Below are 17,113 nucleotides of genomic sequence, written 5' to 3' on the forward strand. Positions count from 1 at the left end.
ATGGATAGGATACAAACAGTTTGGGGTATGTGGAGATAAACTTAGAGTCAACAGGAGTATAAAATACAGTGGGTGACTAAGTGAGGAAAGGTCTCACAGGGGCCAGTGTGCTTCTCGTGGGACCTCACTCAGGACGGCAATTGTCTGGGGAAGAAACTGTTCAGGTAGCAAGTCATCCTTGTGTTCAGTGTTCTTAGTCTCAGCTTTTGAGAATGAAGATGTCTGAAAAGGGATGGACCAGGGTGAGAATGGTTAAAGATGAGTTTCTTAGACCTGTCCCATATTCATGATGAGTACAGAACTTCAAGAAGAGGGAGTTTGCAGCCCATGATATTCTCTGCAAATGGCACCATTTGCTATATTCTTTGCTTAGAGTACAGTGATGTATTGCTGTATTGGTGGGCTGGGAGCTTGCACCTTTCTGATGTGTGCCATTGCAATGTGTGAAGGGAAAAATATTGCAGCAGTTGTTTTCACATAAAGGTGCCTCAGCTCACAGATAAGCGCTTAGGTGGCGGAGAAGTAACCTTTTACTAGATATGCATGAATATATTCTAATGAGGAAAATATTTTTCCACCACTACTTGTCATTTCAAAACTTATGATCCACATTTTAGCAGAATTTGACCAGGTACTGTTCAGCTTATCTAGGGTATTAAGGGGCACGGGGAACTGGCATAGGTCACACCAGCTGCATAAAGCAAAGTAACCATCTTTTCTGATTTATAACTATAGCCGAGTTTCCTGGTGGTTAGTGTAGTCACATTCTCATGTAAAACTACAGTTTTACATTCACTTCCCTATTGCGAAGTGTTTGAAAGGTTAGAGTGAAATGCCATGCTTAGATTGCATCTCCTGTACGTTTTGGTGTTTGTTCACATTCATGTGCTTTTCTCTCGGTCATTTTAATACTCACTGGAAACGATGAGGGGTGAATTTCCCGAAATTTGCTTATCGATACGTCGTTCGTAAGTTCTGTCTTTTAACATAGAACTTGGGAATGACGTGGCGTTAAGAAGGCTTCGGGAAACTCACCCCATGTCGTTTTCATAATTAGAATATATACATTTAAAGCTCATAATAATCCTTGGACCTTTAGATCAGGGCTTATGCCATGGACTCATTGTTGTAAATTCTTCGTGCAAAGGCAGGTTTCTGATTGTGTTAATTTGAATGAATATCAAAGATTATGAATGTTGTAGCATACTGACTATTTGATTAAATTATTCTCACACAAAGTCTGCTGTTAGACTAAGTTTTTTTTTGTCATCTCACCCCTAAGTGGTTATGGATGTACCCACATGTTGCTAATAAACTAGTTAAAAATTAAACGTTTGAACCCTTCGGTCTTCTTCCACAGTCTAATTTATATCTGTGGTGACAGTCCCACAACTCCACGTAGGTAAGAAAATTATGTGCTTTTTTAACTGTTGATAAGAACGAAGGAAAATGACGAATTGGTGCTACCATACCAGCTTATTTTTCTCAGCCTGTGAAACCGAGAGTTGCGTGTTAGTTGTGCTTGTTAATCTGTAGACCACACGGTAGGGATGCCGGACACAGATTTAAAAGGAAATTTTGTTTACTGAAAACTGCAAGATTTAGGGCTGTCGCTGTATTTTCAAAATTACCAACGAATTAAATACGTCGCTTGTGTCTCAAACGGTTCATTTTGTTAAAACATGCGCTTTTTCCGTCTGTCCGCTGTCTGTCAGTCTTTCTCCGGGGGCGTTTTCGGCGTGTTTTCCTCCGTACTGAATTTTTCCCCTTGGCAGCATCAGTAGTATAGAGCCTGCCTCCGACGAGCGGTGGCCGTGCATTTAGCTTGTAAAAGATCGGGATACACACCAGGACAGAGAATAAGAGAATAAATACAATCTCCTAGGGGATTTCACGGGAAAACCCGGGCCTGCTTTGATACGTTAAAGGAGAACAAACAGGTACAAATAAGAGAATTACAGAAATATATCGGGCTATTCGCGGTTGGCGTCATATTAGGCTTTTCGAATGATACCATGTCTGGCAGGGTACGTTAGCCTACACATTCGGCGGATTGAACACGTACAGGAAGGAAGGGAGCCAGGCTACGGCCCTGCTTCAGATCTTTCGCCTGAATACTAGGCGGCCGTTTGTTTTGTATAATGCTCTCGTCTGACATTGCTTTGGATAGCTATGATTTGTCATTTGTTAGCAACATTGTACATTTTATTCGGCTAATACAGCCTGGGGTTTGTATCCGAGAGTACTTCTGTAAGGCATATTCTAATAGTGAAATAGCGCTCGTTTTGCATTTTCGATTTTGCTTTGCAGTGTATATATTTCAGGGGGGTACTCATGCTGGCTCACCTTTCCTAAACGTACTCGCTGATTAGCCTTTTTAAGCTAGCCTTCGGCGGACTACAGCGCTGAGTTTGTACGAACGATTCTCGGTCGGGTAGCTTTGATCGGCTGCTAGCTGCTTAACTAGCTACTAAGTAAAAATAATAATAATAAAACCGCATTGATTAATAGTGGTTTTAAAAACCAAGGACTTGAGCCGTCGTGCGATGAGGCTGGTGTAAAATGCACAGACCTCGTAAAAGGCTTTTTTTTTTCACAATGGTATGTCTCCGAGGCCTTTGCGTTGCTTACTGTGTGTCCTCGCGTACACGTAGCTCCTTTTTGCGCTCGGGTCTGCATTGGCTGGGCGCGCAGCATCCGTCAGCAGGCAAATGTAGTAGTCGCATTTCCTAAGCGCGACCCCTTTAAAAATGCATTAAATGACTTTCGGAATGGGCATCTGTTCTCGTTGGCTCTGTAGTCTAGCGGATTTAGGTGAACCGTAAGCTTAGAAACGTGCTTAGCAAATTGACTCGTGTCATTTTTATTAGGTCGCTTTCGGTAATGTTACCGACGCTGATGAATCGAATATCTGTAGAGCACAACGCTTCGTACGGTGTTTTTATTTTATACCTTATACATACCAACTAGAAACACTGAAGGCTTTTCTCAGATCTGCGTCGCAAAGCTTCAGGTGAACGGCATAGGACTACGTGACCTGGATGCGCCGAAAAAAGGAGCGACAGAGATGGAATCGCATGTTGAAATCTATGACCATGAAGGTTCTTGTTAACCAGCTGTACTCCGGTTAATAACCTAATAAAAAGTTAAGGCTCTAACCATGTTGCACGCAGGAACGCCTGTGATAATTGTACACTTTTTCCACGAATGACGGACTTCGTGAAACCAGTAATAAAATGTTGTGAGGATGGTTTTCAGAATGTCTGAGTTCCTGAATCCGCCAGTACAAAACTACTTAAAATTATATTGCGATATACTTTACCGATGACGATATCGACCAGACAGGTTAATGTTTTTAATGTTTTAATTACCTTTGCTTACAGATATTTAAAGGATAAATATTTGGGGCAGCTACACCTGGGCATAAGTGGGACCAGCATTTCCAGTATTTCCACTGACAGCCCAAAATGGGAATACGTGCACGCTGCCCAATCATACAGCATGTGTCTAATTCAAAGACGTGTTTTGCAAGGAGGACCTAGAACTGTAGGTTAGAAAAAAAAAACTTTTCCCTCTCAGCAGCAGGGAACCTCTTCTGTTTTTGGTATGTGGATTCAGTAACTGCAGTGACCCTCTCAGTCTGCCCTACCCTAATGACCAACTGGTAGATGATAACCTGCAGCAGAGTGGCACACAGAAAACATCTACTTTTTGCCTTATTACAAAAACTTTAAGGTTTGTTTTACGGTGAGAAGTACCCACTACAAATGACGGCTATGTCATCCGTTTGTTCTCACGGCTTTGCCCTCTTGTGGAGTTTGAATTTAAGAATAAAGCTGTGCTGAGCCTGTCTCATGTCTGACTGAAATGTCATACACAAATACTGGCGTGAAATAAAGGTGCTCTTGTCCATATCATATGTTTTACATCTGTGCAAGTCTGTACAGACAAACTAGGAAAGATAAGGTAAATCTGGAAAATGCCCTGTAGTCTTTCTATGCCATTTTAATCAGATCATTTTGGAATTATTCTTAAATTATCTCTATAGCTCGGTTGTTTTTCTCTGCTCATTTGTACCTAAAAGTGCTATTACAATACAAAACATTTTGCCACCAGTTTCTGTGGACCAGTTACATATTGATATATAATTGTATTAAATCATTTTAAGATTTGATAAAAAGATTGACTTAGAAGTAATAAAAAAAATAAAAGGAAGCATGACACATGCAAAACTTCCAAAACAAAAACTGATTTTACACAACTTTGCAGTGATGTGTACTATAACCTTAATTTCATTGTCAGCAATCCAGCTATTAATTTTCTTTTAACATGATTAAACAAAGGAATGTTCCTATAATGCCATCTGACATGTTAGACAAATATTTTTTTCTGATAACCAAATAATTCACTGTAGTGATTAAAGGGTTCAGCAGCCTTTGTATAAAAGTCTTGTGAATGAGCATGTTTAGCAAAGTCATGAATATGAGCCGCACCGAAGCCAGTGACTTATTCAGATATTACATTCAGATCATTTTCAGTATTAAACCACACATTCAGCCTGACGGTTTTGAATGCACTGCTAATGATTATGCATGAGATTTTCTTTCTTGGGGCTGTGTGAACCCTCCTCCCCACCATTTACCAGTAAAATAAATAAATCATTTTATATTTTTATATAAATGCAACACCCAGTTGCTACTCCATAAATTGTTCAGTGCGTGGCACGTCACAAGTAAATATCAAATGCTATATAGCACCGAAGAAAATCTGTCCAACTACAAAGACCGTTCACTGATCTACAATGCCACATAATTCACAGAAGCAACATTTGAGCTTCGGTCTGCTGCTGCTTGTGAAATATTAACAGCCCTCTAGGGCATTGCATGTACTCTTTTTAAAAACCCGAAATAGCCTGAAAAAGCACTTAGATTTTCAGATGCAAAGTAATCTATTTGGGCACTACTCTCATCCGGGGGCTCTGGCAGATGGGTAAATATGTGTGGATGGCAGCAGTTTGTTGCAGCTGCAGGTGTATTCATTCATTGGGTCTGCTTTTTTTAAAAAAAAATGCTTTGTGTTAAGGTTGCTAGGTGATGAACGACAGGAGTAGCAGGATCCTCGCAAAATGGTCTTTGGACTGCAGCATTTAGTGTGGAAACTCACTTGGAAAAACCAGCTCTATGAATATTGAGTAGAAACCAAAACTAAAATCGCTATAGTTATGGGGTTTCGTATACTTTCAGATGACTTGTTTGCTCCTGATGTCACTCTGTGTTGCAGGATGTCTGCCAGAGGCGGCAAGAAGAAAACCACTAAACTGTCTCGCTCAGCCAGGGCGGGGGTCATCTTTCCTGTTGGCAGGATGATGAGGTATCTACGTACTGGTACCCACAAGTACCGCATTGGCATGGGTGCCCCGGTCTACATGGCAGCTGTCATTGAGTACCTTGCAGGTAAGCATGGGCTCTGCCCATACCTGTTGGCCAAGTGGCTGTTGATGTGTGCTAGCTAGCAGGTCAACTGATATGGTGGACTGAGTAATAGACAGTTTGTCATTTGGCTACATATTTTCTGGCCAAGGTTTTTGGTGGTCTTATAAACAACACGAGTATTTACTAATATAGATAATGATACAAACACCACATTTTTGTATGTGTTAAAATAGTTTTGATGACACTGGGCTCTTTAAATGCAAGACTAATAGTTGAAAAGCAATTGATTGTAATATACTTGAGAACATAATTGAGTAACACAAGTCAGTCACTACCTGTGTAGCATTATTACACTGACTTAGTTTATACTTTAAAACGGTGATAATTGTATCTGGAAGGGGGCTGAAAATTGGATGTTGCTTTTGTATGTTTTCCAAACACTTCTTTCCCTCCGGTACCTTTTGTTCTAGCTGAGATTTTGGAGCTGGCAGGTAACGCGGCACGGGACAACAAGAAGGGCCGTATTACACCGAGACACATCAAGCTGGCCATAGCCAATGATGAGGAGCTCAATCAGGTGCAGTTGAACAGTCAGTGACACTTCACTGAGATTTACACAAGGGGACATCACAGATAACCTTTTTATTAATTATAATGATGACACTTTATTGATCCCCATGGGAGAATTCTCTTTTCGCCTATCCCCAGCTTGCTCTCCATGACACACATATAGGTGAGAACAAGCTTAGTAGCGAAAGGGCATCAACACCCATGGAGCTGGGGGTTAAGGGCCTTGTCAAGGGCCCATGGACATGTGGTTTTTCTGCTCAAACTGGCAACCCTCCGATCACGGGCACTGAGGCTCAGCCTGCTGAGCCACATACGGCCTGTGATTCTTGAAAAGCCAGTAAAAGTGCATGTTCCGCCAATTTTATCATTTACTTGTGGAAAATCTCTACCCATTATTTTGGTACTGGTGTCATGGTATAGCATTGGCTAACATCACATACTTTTCCAGAGAAATCAAATGATATTTCTTTTTATCAAATGTAAGTAGCAGCTCACTTGGCCCCATGTTGTATAGTCTTTCAAGTACAGCTCTTTGGGCATTTGTCCACCTGCATATTCTCTTGTGCACCACATTATAAAAAAAATATGAAGCCATCAGATTTCTGTCGTGCTGCTGTTAGTTTGAACAGACCTCATACAGCAGTAGTAATGAAATAATCAAATTCTCCTGCAGAAATTAATTTGATGACCCTGCATAGTGGGTAAAAAGTGGGTATGGAAAATGGATGGATGGATGGATGGATGGATGGTTCTCGTCACTGTTTATAACATATAATGCCAAATATACAGGTGTTCAGCATCCCAAACATTTTATCCTCAGTTGATGTATCTACATTGCTTTTAATTTATACAACATTTTGTACAAGCATTGGCTGTAAGATTAAGATTAACTTTGATTCCGGAGGATTATCTGATATTTTTACACACAAGAACAGATAAACGCAAACTAAGCAATGGTTTTTCATTAGTCAAACATTAACCACACTGAAATAGATACATCATAGTAGTGGTACCGATGAACATTACTACCCAGACATAAAACTTTTTTTTGGAAAAAAACTTGGTTATTCAGCACAGCATATTATACAAATGATAAACCACAAGAAGGTATGTAGTTATGTGAAAATAAATCAGCTTAAGATATTTATAGAATAAATTAGTCATGGTAATTTTTCAGAAGAAAATTCTTTCAGTTTACATTTACGTGGCAAGTCTGTACATCTCAAGTCGCTGTTCCCATAGAATGACACATACTTTTCATCCGCAATACTTTGCTAACAAATGTAAAGTAAAATATCTTAAATATATTGTTTTATTTGCCAAAAATGTACTGGAGCACTAGTGACCCCAATAATGCAAGGTGTTCGCATTTTTATGTGCACTTTTGAAGTGCTGGACATTAAAACATTGCTCAAAACTTTTTTTTCATCTCCCCGAGATTACTTAGAATATCACTGAAATAAATTAAAATAAAAATTGTGCTCATTTTGAAGTTTTTTCCCCCCATTGCTCACCACTCTGTCCCTAAATGACGAGGTGTGAGTGGGACATTATTATCATCGCTGATGTTTGATCTTATCACCTGCAGCTTCTTCGCAGTGTGACCATATCTAATGGAGGAGTCCTACCCAGAATTCATCCCGAGCTGCTGTCCAAGAAGAGGGGCAGCCGTGTCAAGGTGGATACTCAGGTCACTGTGCCAGAGAAACGCACCAGTCGAGTGAAGAGCATCAAGAAGCCCTCAGCAAAAAGAGGAAGAGGAAAGCCAGGCCGGAAACCAAGGGTGTGTGGACTGGAAGTCTTTGGTTCACTTATGACACAATGACACAGATAAGCCATTATAGTGACAAAGAAACCAGTGGTTTTCTGTGCTTAGAAGCTGATGCGTGCCTTTTCTCAACAGAAAAATGCAGAACATGACAAAGAAGGGGCCTCCAGTTCCACTACAGAAGATGGTCCGGGTGATGGCTTTACAGTCCTTTCAGCAAAGAGTTTGTTCCTGGGTCAGAAGGTTGGCATCCCGTTTTTGATGTTTATATCTGCTAAGCTACTTGCTTTTTTTCTGTACACTACCATGGCATAGCATGTGTGTATACATTATTCGATCTTCATAGGTTTATTCCGGTTGAGAGTTTTTTGGCCTTTTCAGTGTACGAGTGAGAATTTATCTGCAGAGGTTGATAGACTGTTTTGCTTTTCTCAGCTTTCATTGACAGAGACGGAAATAAGCAAAATTGGATCCATCAAAGTGGAGGGAATCATCAACCCCACCAATGCTGATATAGACCTGAAAGAGGGCATTGGTGAGTGTGGCTTCCACATACTGTAAGAGGCCTGAAGGCAGGGCTCTCAGTAGCATAGTAGGTAAGGTGCTGCCATGTGATCGAAGGGTGGGCACCTCAAAGCCCACAAAGCTAATTGGCTAAAAATGTCAAGCTTACCTTGTAGGAACTAAGATCAACTGCTGTTGCTGGTTCTTCCTAACACTTTTGTGACTGGCTGTGGTTTTAGGCAATGCTCTTGAAAAGGCTGGAGGGAGAGAATTCCTGGAAGGAGTAAAAGAACTACGAAAATCCCAAGGCCCTCTGGACGTCGCCGCAGGTGAGGAGAGCAAAAGCAGTGATACTGAATGCGGCAACACAAGGACAAGCTGAACCCCATGTGCAAATATAAAAGAGCACAGTACAGTAAAATCTCATTATAGTGGACTTGCTTATAACGGAATATCGTCTATAACGGACGAGGTCCGCTGGTCCCGGCCGAGCGCCTTTAAGAACATGCAGAAAAAGCATCAGATGTAGCACATCTACTCACATATAATGGAATTCCGCTTATTACGGACAATCGATTTGGTCCCCAGGGCCACTTTTAGCTGTAGCTCCGCCTACAAGGCACGTGGTGTGCTGGTGTTATCCAGCGTAGATACGTAGTCTGGAGTATTAATAGTCACGCATCTGGTCAGGTAAAGTTGGATTATTACATGTACATTATAATAATCTATACCACAAGTGTGTCTGCTGGGGTGTGACATGAGTAAATGGTGTCCTGTAGTTGTATTCTGGGCATACAGCAACTATGGATATAACGGACTTTGGATATAATGGATATAACAGTTTTGCCAGGTCCCTTGAAGTCTGTTATAACTGGATTTTACTGTACACTTAATTAGCTTTTTAAAAGTGAAGGCATGTGTTATTGATAGAAGTGATCAAAAAAGCCTAATATTTTGGAAATCATACAGACCCTTTTCCAACATCATTTTAACAGCATCTCACGTGACACCGAGCCTGACTCAATAAGCAGCCAGCCATCAGACAAATAGAGTTGTAAAGGCAATTTGTCTCCCTGTCTCTACCCATCTGCAGTTGCGGTGAGCCAAGCCAGTGGCCTGGCAGCTCGCTTTGTCATCCACTGCAACATCCCTCAGTGGGGTTCAGAGAAGTGTGAGGACCAGCTGGAGAAAACAGTTAAGAACTGCCTCTCTGCTGCAGAAGAGAAGAAGCTTAAGTCAGTGGCCTTTCCCTCTCTCCCTGCAGGCCGGTAAGGCAGGAATTCACACATTGGTCTCTGTACAGATTCCCTGTTTTGTTATACTGATGGTGAGCTTCACATGCAAATCATCACCATGCCTGGCCACATTATACAGTGTGCATGCTTTTAGCTGGAGGTGCGGCTATTATGGTCCACACATTTCATCAGAAAAACAAACAGTGCTTAACACAAAGTTTCACACAAAATATATGAAACGCTTATCCAACAGGACCTTTAGCACCCGTGAACGTTGCCGCTATAGAAAAGAATCACCCCCTTTCACAATATTCACATCTTGTTGCTTTATAGCCTGAAATGAAGACACAAAAATATTTTTCCAGCTGTATTTACTGAATGCAACTTATAACACCAAGTGAAAGATAATAGCAACAGTTCAGAAAAAAAATTAAAAAGCTAACAGAGATGGTTAAAGGATCACCTTCTGTGGCGGTACTTTGTAGAACCACTTTTTGCTTTGATTCCTACTATGATCTGTTGGGATACTTCCCTATCAACTTCCCTAACTATTGGTAGATTGTGATCTTCAAGTCATTCCACAGATTTTCAGTAGGGTTTAAGTCTGGGCTCTGACTAGGCCACACAAGGACATTCACCTTTTTCTCCTTCAGCCACTATGCAGTGAACTTTGTTGTGTGCTTCAGGTCATTGTCATGTTGAAAGGTGAACCTTCTTTTCGTCGATAGCTTCCTGGGAGAGGGCAGCAGATTTTCCATAATAATTTGACAGTATTTTGTCCCATTCATTTCCCTGTCTATCTTGAGTGCCCAGTCCCTGCTGCAGAGAAACACCCCCATACAGAATGCTACCACCTCCATGCTGTAGTGTCCTTTGGATGGTAAGATGTATTGGCTTTTCGCCAGATACACCGTTTGGCCTTGAGGCCAAATACTTCAATTTTGGTCTCCTCTGACCATAAGATCTTTTTCCATATGGCCTAGAATCTTCAAAGTGCCTTTTGGAAAAGCTAGATTGAGAGATATTGTGGTCATTCTTGGTGTCTTGTTTCTTGCCAATAAGATATAAGCCACATTTCAGGATCATTTGTGATATCATTGTCACATGCACACAATGATCACTCTCTGCTAAAAATTCCTGTACTGCTTCAAAGTTGCCATAGGCCTCTTGGTAGCCTCACTGATCAGTTTCCTCTTTGCTCTTCCATCCAGTTTGGAGGGACAGCCTGATCCAGAACGGGTTCTTTTAGTACCGAACACTTTCCACTTCTTGATTACGGAGTTTATTGTGCTCCTAGGGATTGATAAAGCCTTTGAATTTTTTTTGCATCCATCTCCTGACTTGTACCTGTTCACGACCTGAGATCTGTCGACAGTGCCTTGCTATCCATAATTGATTGTTTGCTTTCAGTTGCACTTCCAAGGATAGGAATGCTCTAGGAATAGCTGTTTTAATGGTGAACTCATCAGAATGATTACAGGTGATCACAGATGGAAGCCAGTGAGCTTCTTGTGCATTGGAGAAGGTGATTAGTTACATCTGACTGAGTTTACAATATTGTTTAGGAGGGGGGTGATCCTTTAACCATCTCAGTGATTCTGTTTAAATTTTTTTTTTCTGAACTTTCGCTAATATATCTTTCACTTGGCTGTTATAAGTCGCATTGAGTAAATAAAGCTGGATAAATATTATGGTGTGCGTCTTCATTTCGGGCTGCAAGCAAGAAAATTTGAATATTTTGAGGGGGGGTGATTCTTTTCTATACCCACTGTACCTGCATATATATGTGTGTCTTTGTTCAGGAATGGCTTCCCTAAGCAGACTGCAGCCCAGCTGATCCTCAAGGCCATTTCCAGTCACTTTGTGTCTGCCACAGCCTCCTCTCTGAAAAACATCTACTTCGTACTGTTTGACAGCGAGAGCATTGGCATTTATCTTCAGGAAATGGCCAAGATGGATGCCAAGTGAAGACTTAGTGGTTCTGACCATGGTTCAGGTGGATCTCTTTTGCAGCTGGTATAGTGCGATGCACAGAAAGCTGTGAGTAGAAGTTTTTAACAGTGAAGATAGTTTCTGTGCGGGACACAAAATGGTCGTGAGTCAAGTACTGTACAAGTTCACTTTACACTGTTTTCCTCTTTTAAAATATGACATTTGTATAGGATAGAAAGAGTTAATATCCCATCGCTTGCCATCTCTCCTCACGGATGTTTTTACATTACACATAAGGATGAATTGAGAATTTTTTTTTCTTCTTGCCAGTTTTCTGTGTAGTTTCAGATACTGTTAGTAACTGTACGTCATTCTGCTTTGAAATAAAAAACAGATGTTTAGATCTTAAACACACTGTTTGGATTTTTTCCCCCCATTTTTCAGGGGTAGATTTCTAAATTTCCTCTCTGTTTACTTGCTGCTTGTGGTATTGTAACTGTACATTTTCTCTTCTTAGGGATTCTGCAGTCCATAAGTCATTTGATGGATTTAAGAGTTGGGGCAGGTCATGATGGAACTGGCTTCCATGTCTCAGTAAAGCACAGTGGTCCAAACTTACCGGTAGGATGACGCTCAACAACACTGGTTTAAAAGCAAGACAAATTATAGCTTTTTTTTATTTATTACATTGTAAAAATTACATTACCATTTATATATACACATTACTTTCAGGTCATTCTTTGTTACCTAAAACATATTCCTGATATTTCTAATAATGCAGTACAACAGATTCAAATATTGACCACATGATCTTTACACCCACTGCAGAATGCAGCCGCTATCAGAGTCATGTCATTACACAAGCTTGATTCCATTTTGCATGGTGTGACATAAGGCAAATGATCCCCCAGAACTGGATGTGTCTCTTCAACGTATCATTTCCAAAAGAGTAACACCCCAAACGTCAGTCCCATGTGCAAAGAAGGGATACTGGTTTCATGGCTGAGAAGACTGATAGGGCATTAAACAGGTTCAATATTTATACTAGAGTGCTACTTCGGGCAGCATCTATAGCAGGTGTATCAGTTATTCCAAGATGAAAGATATGCATGAACAGTTCACCTGAATTTTTAGCATGAAGGTTTGGTTAGAGGTTTTCTTCTTACAGTTTACCTCGACTTGTGTTGTTTATTAGATTAAACAAGATTAACTGTGCTCTTGGTCCACATCAGTCTAAGTACAGCAGTTCTCAATGGCCACCATGTACAAGCATATGAAAACCACACCTGCTCCACATGGCAAAATAAATCTATCAATGTATTCTTATCTCAGTAAGACCTCTTGGGAAAGTGCAGCTTGATCAGTTATTTCTGAAATTACTTCTCTATACACTGAACAACCAATCAGTCATCAGGACAGATGGTTTTATTATGTTTGGAATGTTCCAGACCTAAAACAATACCAAAAACCAAACCAGTGGTATCCTCTTTTTAGAATATAAGACATGGGCTGAAATGTACTTTCAATCATTAACTACTGAAGTATGCGCTGTTGTTAAGATGACTATAAGCAACCTGTCTGGCAGGCACTGCTTCTAAACAGCAACAAATTAGGTTCATGTTGCAAGCAGAATTCACCATTTAAGTTTTTCTTCTGTAATAGTCTTTCAGTATTAATCGGTCCATTTCAAAATTCTTAAAAAACCAAAATCTCTTTTCTATGAGAGAGAGTGAGATATACCAACGTAGTATTTTTCTGTACATTTAAAGTGTAATCTAAGTCGTAACAAATGACAGTTTAATATACAGTTCTGCCCTCTCCTTTTCAAAGCCACTGTACCCAGGTACAAACTCATGGTAATCATGAACATTCCATACAACGACCAGCATGCAGGTTCCAGGTGAGTTCATGGGGAGCCCTCCCTGTAATTTCAGACATACTTAATAAAATGTGTCAGTGTACAATGCTGTTTTGGGAAGATCTGACTTGCTAACATCAGATCACCCTTGAATTTCGTTAGCATGTTTCCATAGTGTTGCATGAAACACTCCAGGACAGTAATCACCAAGTGACCAGATAACAGGTTTAGCACAGAGTGCAGCACCAGAGTGACTGAATTTACGAAGCAGAATGAGACGTCAAACTTCCCAGTTCTTATTTGATGACCATGCTAGCATATGTTTTCTCTGAGAAGAAGTCATTATTTCCTGTAGTAGGCACGGCAATGCTGGGGAAACCGCAGTCTAACAATGGGTCAGGAGCTAACACAATATGTTCATTTTGGACTCCCTCCTGTCTTTCCCATGAGGCACTGGGTGTGGGCACTCTACTTTACCTCAGAGATGTCACTGGGCTCTGTGGGCCGAGAAGCAGGGAGCAGTGGTACGGGACAAGTGGCCTCTATTAGGGCGGGGTTAAGGATGATTGGCAAGGACATGGGCGGTACGCCCACCTGCAGCGGCGAAGCCAGAGGCTGCAGGATGAGGGGAGATGACTGATTGATGGTAGGAGGAGCCTCACTGGGGCTCATCTTCACAGGGATGGGCACTGGCAATGTAGAGGGCACTGGAGAGGATCGCTCTGTTCAGGTGACACCAAAACAGGAAATGTTTAAGACAGGAAGTGGAACACCTGTATTTACACGCACACATTGGGTACTACAGTGACAGTGCATCTAGCTGCAGCTCACCATTGGCACTGAGAGGGGGAGGCTCCTGGGGTGACTCTGGCCTGCTGGGGATCTTTGGCTCAGTGGGGACCGCTGGCACTGGGGATGCAGTACGAGGAGCTGGGGCTGGGGAGGGCTCAACTGGCACACTAGAAACAGGTTCTACACAGCACACAAGCCACAGAGGCATCCAGTCACTCCCCAAAATGCATTTGTGAATGGCCTTTGGCAAGATTTTAATTATAACAATGGTTTGCTTAGAATGAGTGACAGAAACTGTATTGTGGTCTACCTGGCATGACAGCCTGCTTGAAGAGCTCCTGTCGTAGCCGTGGTAAGAAGCAGTCAATCCTCTCCCAGGTAATCTCCCATAGGTCAGAGTATCCAGTGCGTGAGTCGGCACAGTGGAAGATGCCGGCTGTGTCCATCACCAGGAGCATGTTCTTCAGGGACTCTGGGATGGCTTCCAGCTGGTGACCACATCCAACACATCAGTCAATTATTAGCCACTTGCAGACTATCTGCAGTGAGCAGTCATTCATGTGAACTGGCTTACTGACCAGCAGGTCGCTCGATCCGGCGTGCATGTATTTGTCCATGAAGTCCAGAATGGTGAGCCACAGAGCAGCAAATGTAGGAAGTGACAACAGAGGAGAGAGATGCTGTAGGAAGACCTGCAGTGTGGCGCAGGAAAAAGACAATGCACCACAGATTAAAAATACCCTGCGTATTCGCTATGGACCAATCGTTTTAATTATTTTCCAGCTTGTTGTTCTTGCACACAAGTCTCTATTTCCTTTGTAAGGTTCTGACCTTTGACAGCAGGGTACAGGCCCTCATGCGGGTTTCCTCCATGCCACCCACATCTGCAGGGCTGATGTTGTCTAGCAGTTTGGTTAACAGTGGGAACAGCACCTGCAGTCCCATGAAAACAGCAGTACTATTCAGAACTGAAGCACGAGTATCACTAAGGCTTCTGGCACAGGCGGCGGGGCTGAGCTGGCTGAGCCAGAAACATGAATGAAGCACCAGTATCAAGATTTCCTGCACAGTCGGCGGGGCTCAGTCAGCTTCTCTATGCTGTCATTTCCCATATTAGGGCTGGGAGCTCTCAAAAAAGCGCAATATTTTAATTTAAAATATCTATATAAACAATGATATACACTTTTTCATTTACATTCTTACATTTTTTTTTTTTACTTGGAAGAAAAACGTGAAAGCATGATTTAAGTCTAAAGCAGTGGTTTACAAACAAGGCAAGCATTAGCAGTAAACCACTAACTGATGTTTACGTACATAGAAACTTAAGACAAGGAGTTAAAAAAAAAAATACACATTACTTTTTTTTTTTTTTAAGTGATTTTCAAATTTAGGCTAGAAGGCTTAAGCCAAAAGCTAAATCATAAGTCTTTGCTCTCTTGCTATGTGTGCCCTGCCTACTTTCTGATAATTGGTGATAATCGCCGGTCAGTCAGTGCCAGAGGGTTCTCACTGATTACCAACAATATCATGATATTGCCCTAACACCAGTGAGCATCACACGCCCTGACAAGTTCCCCTGTAAGCTGCAGACAAAGGCAGACCCATTTCATGCATACGCAGACACGCTGGGGTCAACAGCCTCTGGGATCTTTCTTACCTTGTTGAAGCAGGACTCCCATTCCACAGCATCCAGGGTCTGCAGGTCATGCACTAACAGCGCTCTCTGCAGGTAAGTGAGGGCCTGCATTCGTACCTGACGCCGCGCATCACAGCACAGCCAGGCAATCCCTGTGTTAATGAACCACTGGATTTGTGATCTATTAAAACCACCACGATTTAAAAAAAACATAGTTCAGTGACACTGAATAATGGCAACTAGTTCTGTGCAAAGGCCTCAAGGACTGACCTTGTAGGAGTGGACACCAACAGCTTGACCACAGGGTCTGGGAGTCTGCTTCAACCTTTTTTCCTGCTGCCTCCAGGTGGTGCTGTTCCTCTGCCCAGGAGCTGTAGATGCTGGCTGCTCGTGTGTGTAGTGTGTGCATCAGATCCAACAACTGTGCCGGAAGCAATAAGCAATGATGTCACCAAATCACTCTATTTATTAATAACATTCTGAACAATCAAAATGAACTATATTTTCAGCAGGTCTGCAATAATGACGCAGTAAATTAAGAGCTATGAAGTCATACAGGCTCCCTATGTTCCACCGTTATCGCTATGGATACGTGCTGTGCACTGTTAATATGACAGCCGAGCTCATGTGATGTAGTTTCTCCTTGTCCTCTGTACCACTAGTCCTGAACTCGTATCCTGCCTATATTTATAGGCAAGTACAAATTTAACCCCTTTAAACTACAGTTTTGACAAACTACAGTGGTTAGTCAGAATTCACAGTTGAAAATGATTAATAGTATAGCCACAGAACAGGAGAGGAATTATAAAAAATATATATTGCAGCCTTGCTTAGTTTTTCAAATCTTGAAGACCCAGAGCTGAGTGGAAGAACCAAGATTCATATTTACCAAATCAAAATATATCTGTATGGTTAATGTTAATGTGTTTAGACCCCAAGAGAGCGCCTACAGTCACTTACATGATGAAAGGCACCTGAACGCTTCACACAGGTGTGAAAATCAAAAGTATCGACAGCTTGAAACAATGTGATTAATAGATGAACATTTATAGTAAAGTATATGTCAGTACTGCAGGGCAGGGGAAGGTAAAGAGCTGCTGTACTTACGTCCTGACTAACCTGTAATGACACCGTGTGGTAGCTGGCTGGTACGCCCTCGTCCTCCTCCTCGTCGCTGTGCGGCCGGGAGGGCCGCTGGCTGGAGGCCTTGGCCCGTCGTGAAGCTCCCTCTTTCTCCCTCGGCCTTCTGCGCATCCGGCTGGACTTAGCGTCGTACTTATGGCTCCTCTTCTTCTCATGACTCCTATAACCTGTAAGAGAACACAAACCTCTATAGCAGCAGAAAACGCAGTCACCTAGGCAGCCATCCATGACAACAGCCGATCA

At 41.9% G+C, this 17,113-nt stretch overlaps 2 protein-coding genes across 6 annotated transcripts in view; one reads left to right on the plus strand and one right to left on the minus strand.

Annotated features, from left to right (window-relative positions):
• Positions 1-1,739: 1,739 nt before the first annotated feature.
• On the plus strand, positions 1,740-11,851 carry LOC125739069 (core histone macro-H2A.2). The gene is made up of 9 exons (XM_049008799.1): positions 1,740-1,940; positions 5,281-5,453; positions 5,903-6,009; positions 7,591-7,785; positions 7,906-8,013; positions 8,206-8,305; positions 8,514-8,603; positions 9,368-9,542; positions 11,312-11,851. The coding sequence occupies exons 2-9, from the start codon at positions 5,282-5,284 to the stop codon at positions 11,475-11,477; spliced, it is 1,113 nt and encodes a 370-aa protein (XP_048864756.1). The 5' UTR covers positions 1,740-1,940; position 5,281; the 3' UTR covers positions 11,478-11,851.
• A 236-nt stretch (positions 11,852-12,087) lies between these two features.
• The window catches only part of gbf1 (golgi brefeldin A resistant guanine nucleotide exchange factor 1), a 59,105-nt gene continuing 54,079 nt past the window's right edge, over positions 12,088-17,113 (minus strand). For 3 of the 5 annotated variants that reach the window (XM_049008757.1, XM_049008754.1, XM_049008756.1), the window contains 8 exons: positions 16,847-17,037; positions 15,998-16,148; positions 15,749-15,879; positions 14,923-15,024; positions 14,670-14,783; positions 14,402-14,579; positions 14,131-14,271; positions 12,088-14,021 (listed from right to left, as the gene is read on the minus strand). In XM_049008757.1, coding sequence (XP_048864714.1) covers positions 13,768-14,021; positions 14,131-14,271; positions 14,402-14,579; positions 14,670-14,783; positions 14,923-15,024; positions 15,749-15,879; positions 15,998-16,148; positions 16,847-17,037 — 1,262 coding nt within the window. In that variant the 3' untranslated portion in view covers positions 12,088-13,767. Of the gene's footprint in view, positions 14,022-14,130; positions 14,272-14,401; positions 14,580-14,669; positions 14,784-14,922; positions 15,025-15,748; positions 15,880-15,997; positions 16,149-16,834; positions 17,038-17,113 lie in introns of all 5 variants that reach the window. The other 2 variants (XM_049008755.1, XM_049008752.1) reach the window with 1 other exon arrangement.

This window comes from Brienomyrus brachyistius, chromosome 3 (genome assembly GCF_023856365.1).
Source record: "Brienomyrus brachyistius isolate T26 chromosome 3, BBRACH_0.4, whole genome shotgun sequence".
Classification (NCBI taxonomy): Eukaryota; Metazoa; Chordata; class Actinopteri; order Osteoglossiformes; family Mormyridae; genus Brienomyrus; species Brienomyrus brachyistius.

Excerpts from the sequence above, each read along its gene's own strand:
- LOC125739069 (XM_049008799.1), top strand. The coding sequence starts at position 5,282 with ATGTCTGCCAGAGGCGGCAAGAAGAAAACCACTAAACTGTCTCGCTCA. Across the intron at positions 8,014-8,205 it reads GTTTGTTCCTGGGTCAGAAG|CTTTCATTGACAGAGACGGA; the intron begins GTTGGCATCCCG and ends TGCTTTTCTCAG. Across the intron at positions 9,543-11,311 it reads CCCTCTCTCCCTGCAGGCCG|GAATGGCTTCCCTAAGCAGA; the intron begins GTAAGGCAGGAA and ends GTCTTTGTTCAG.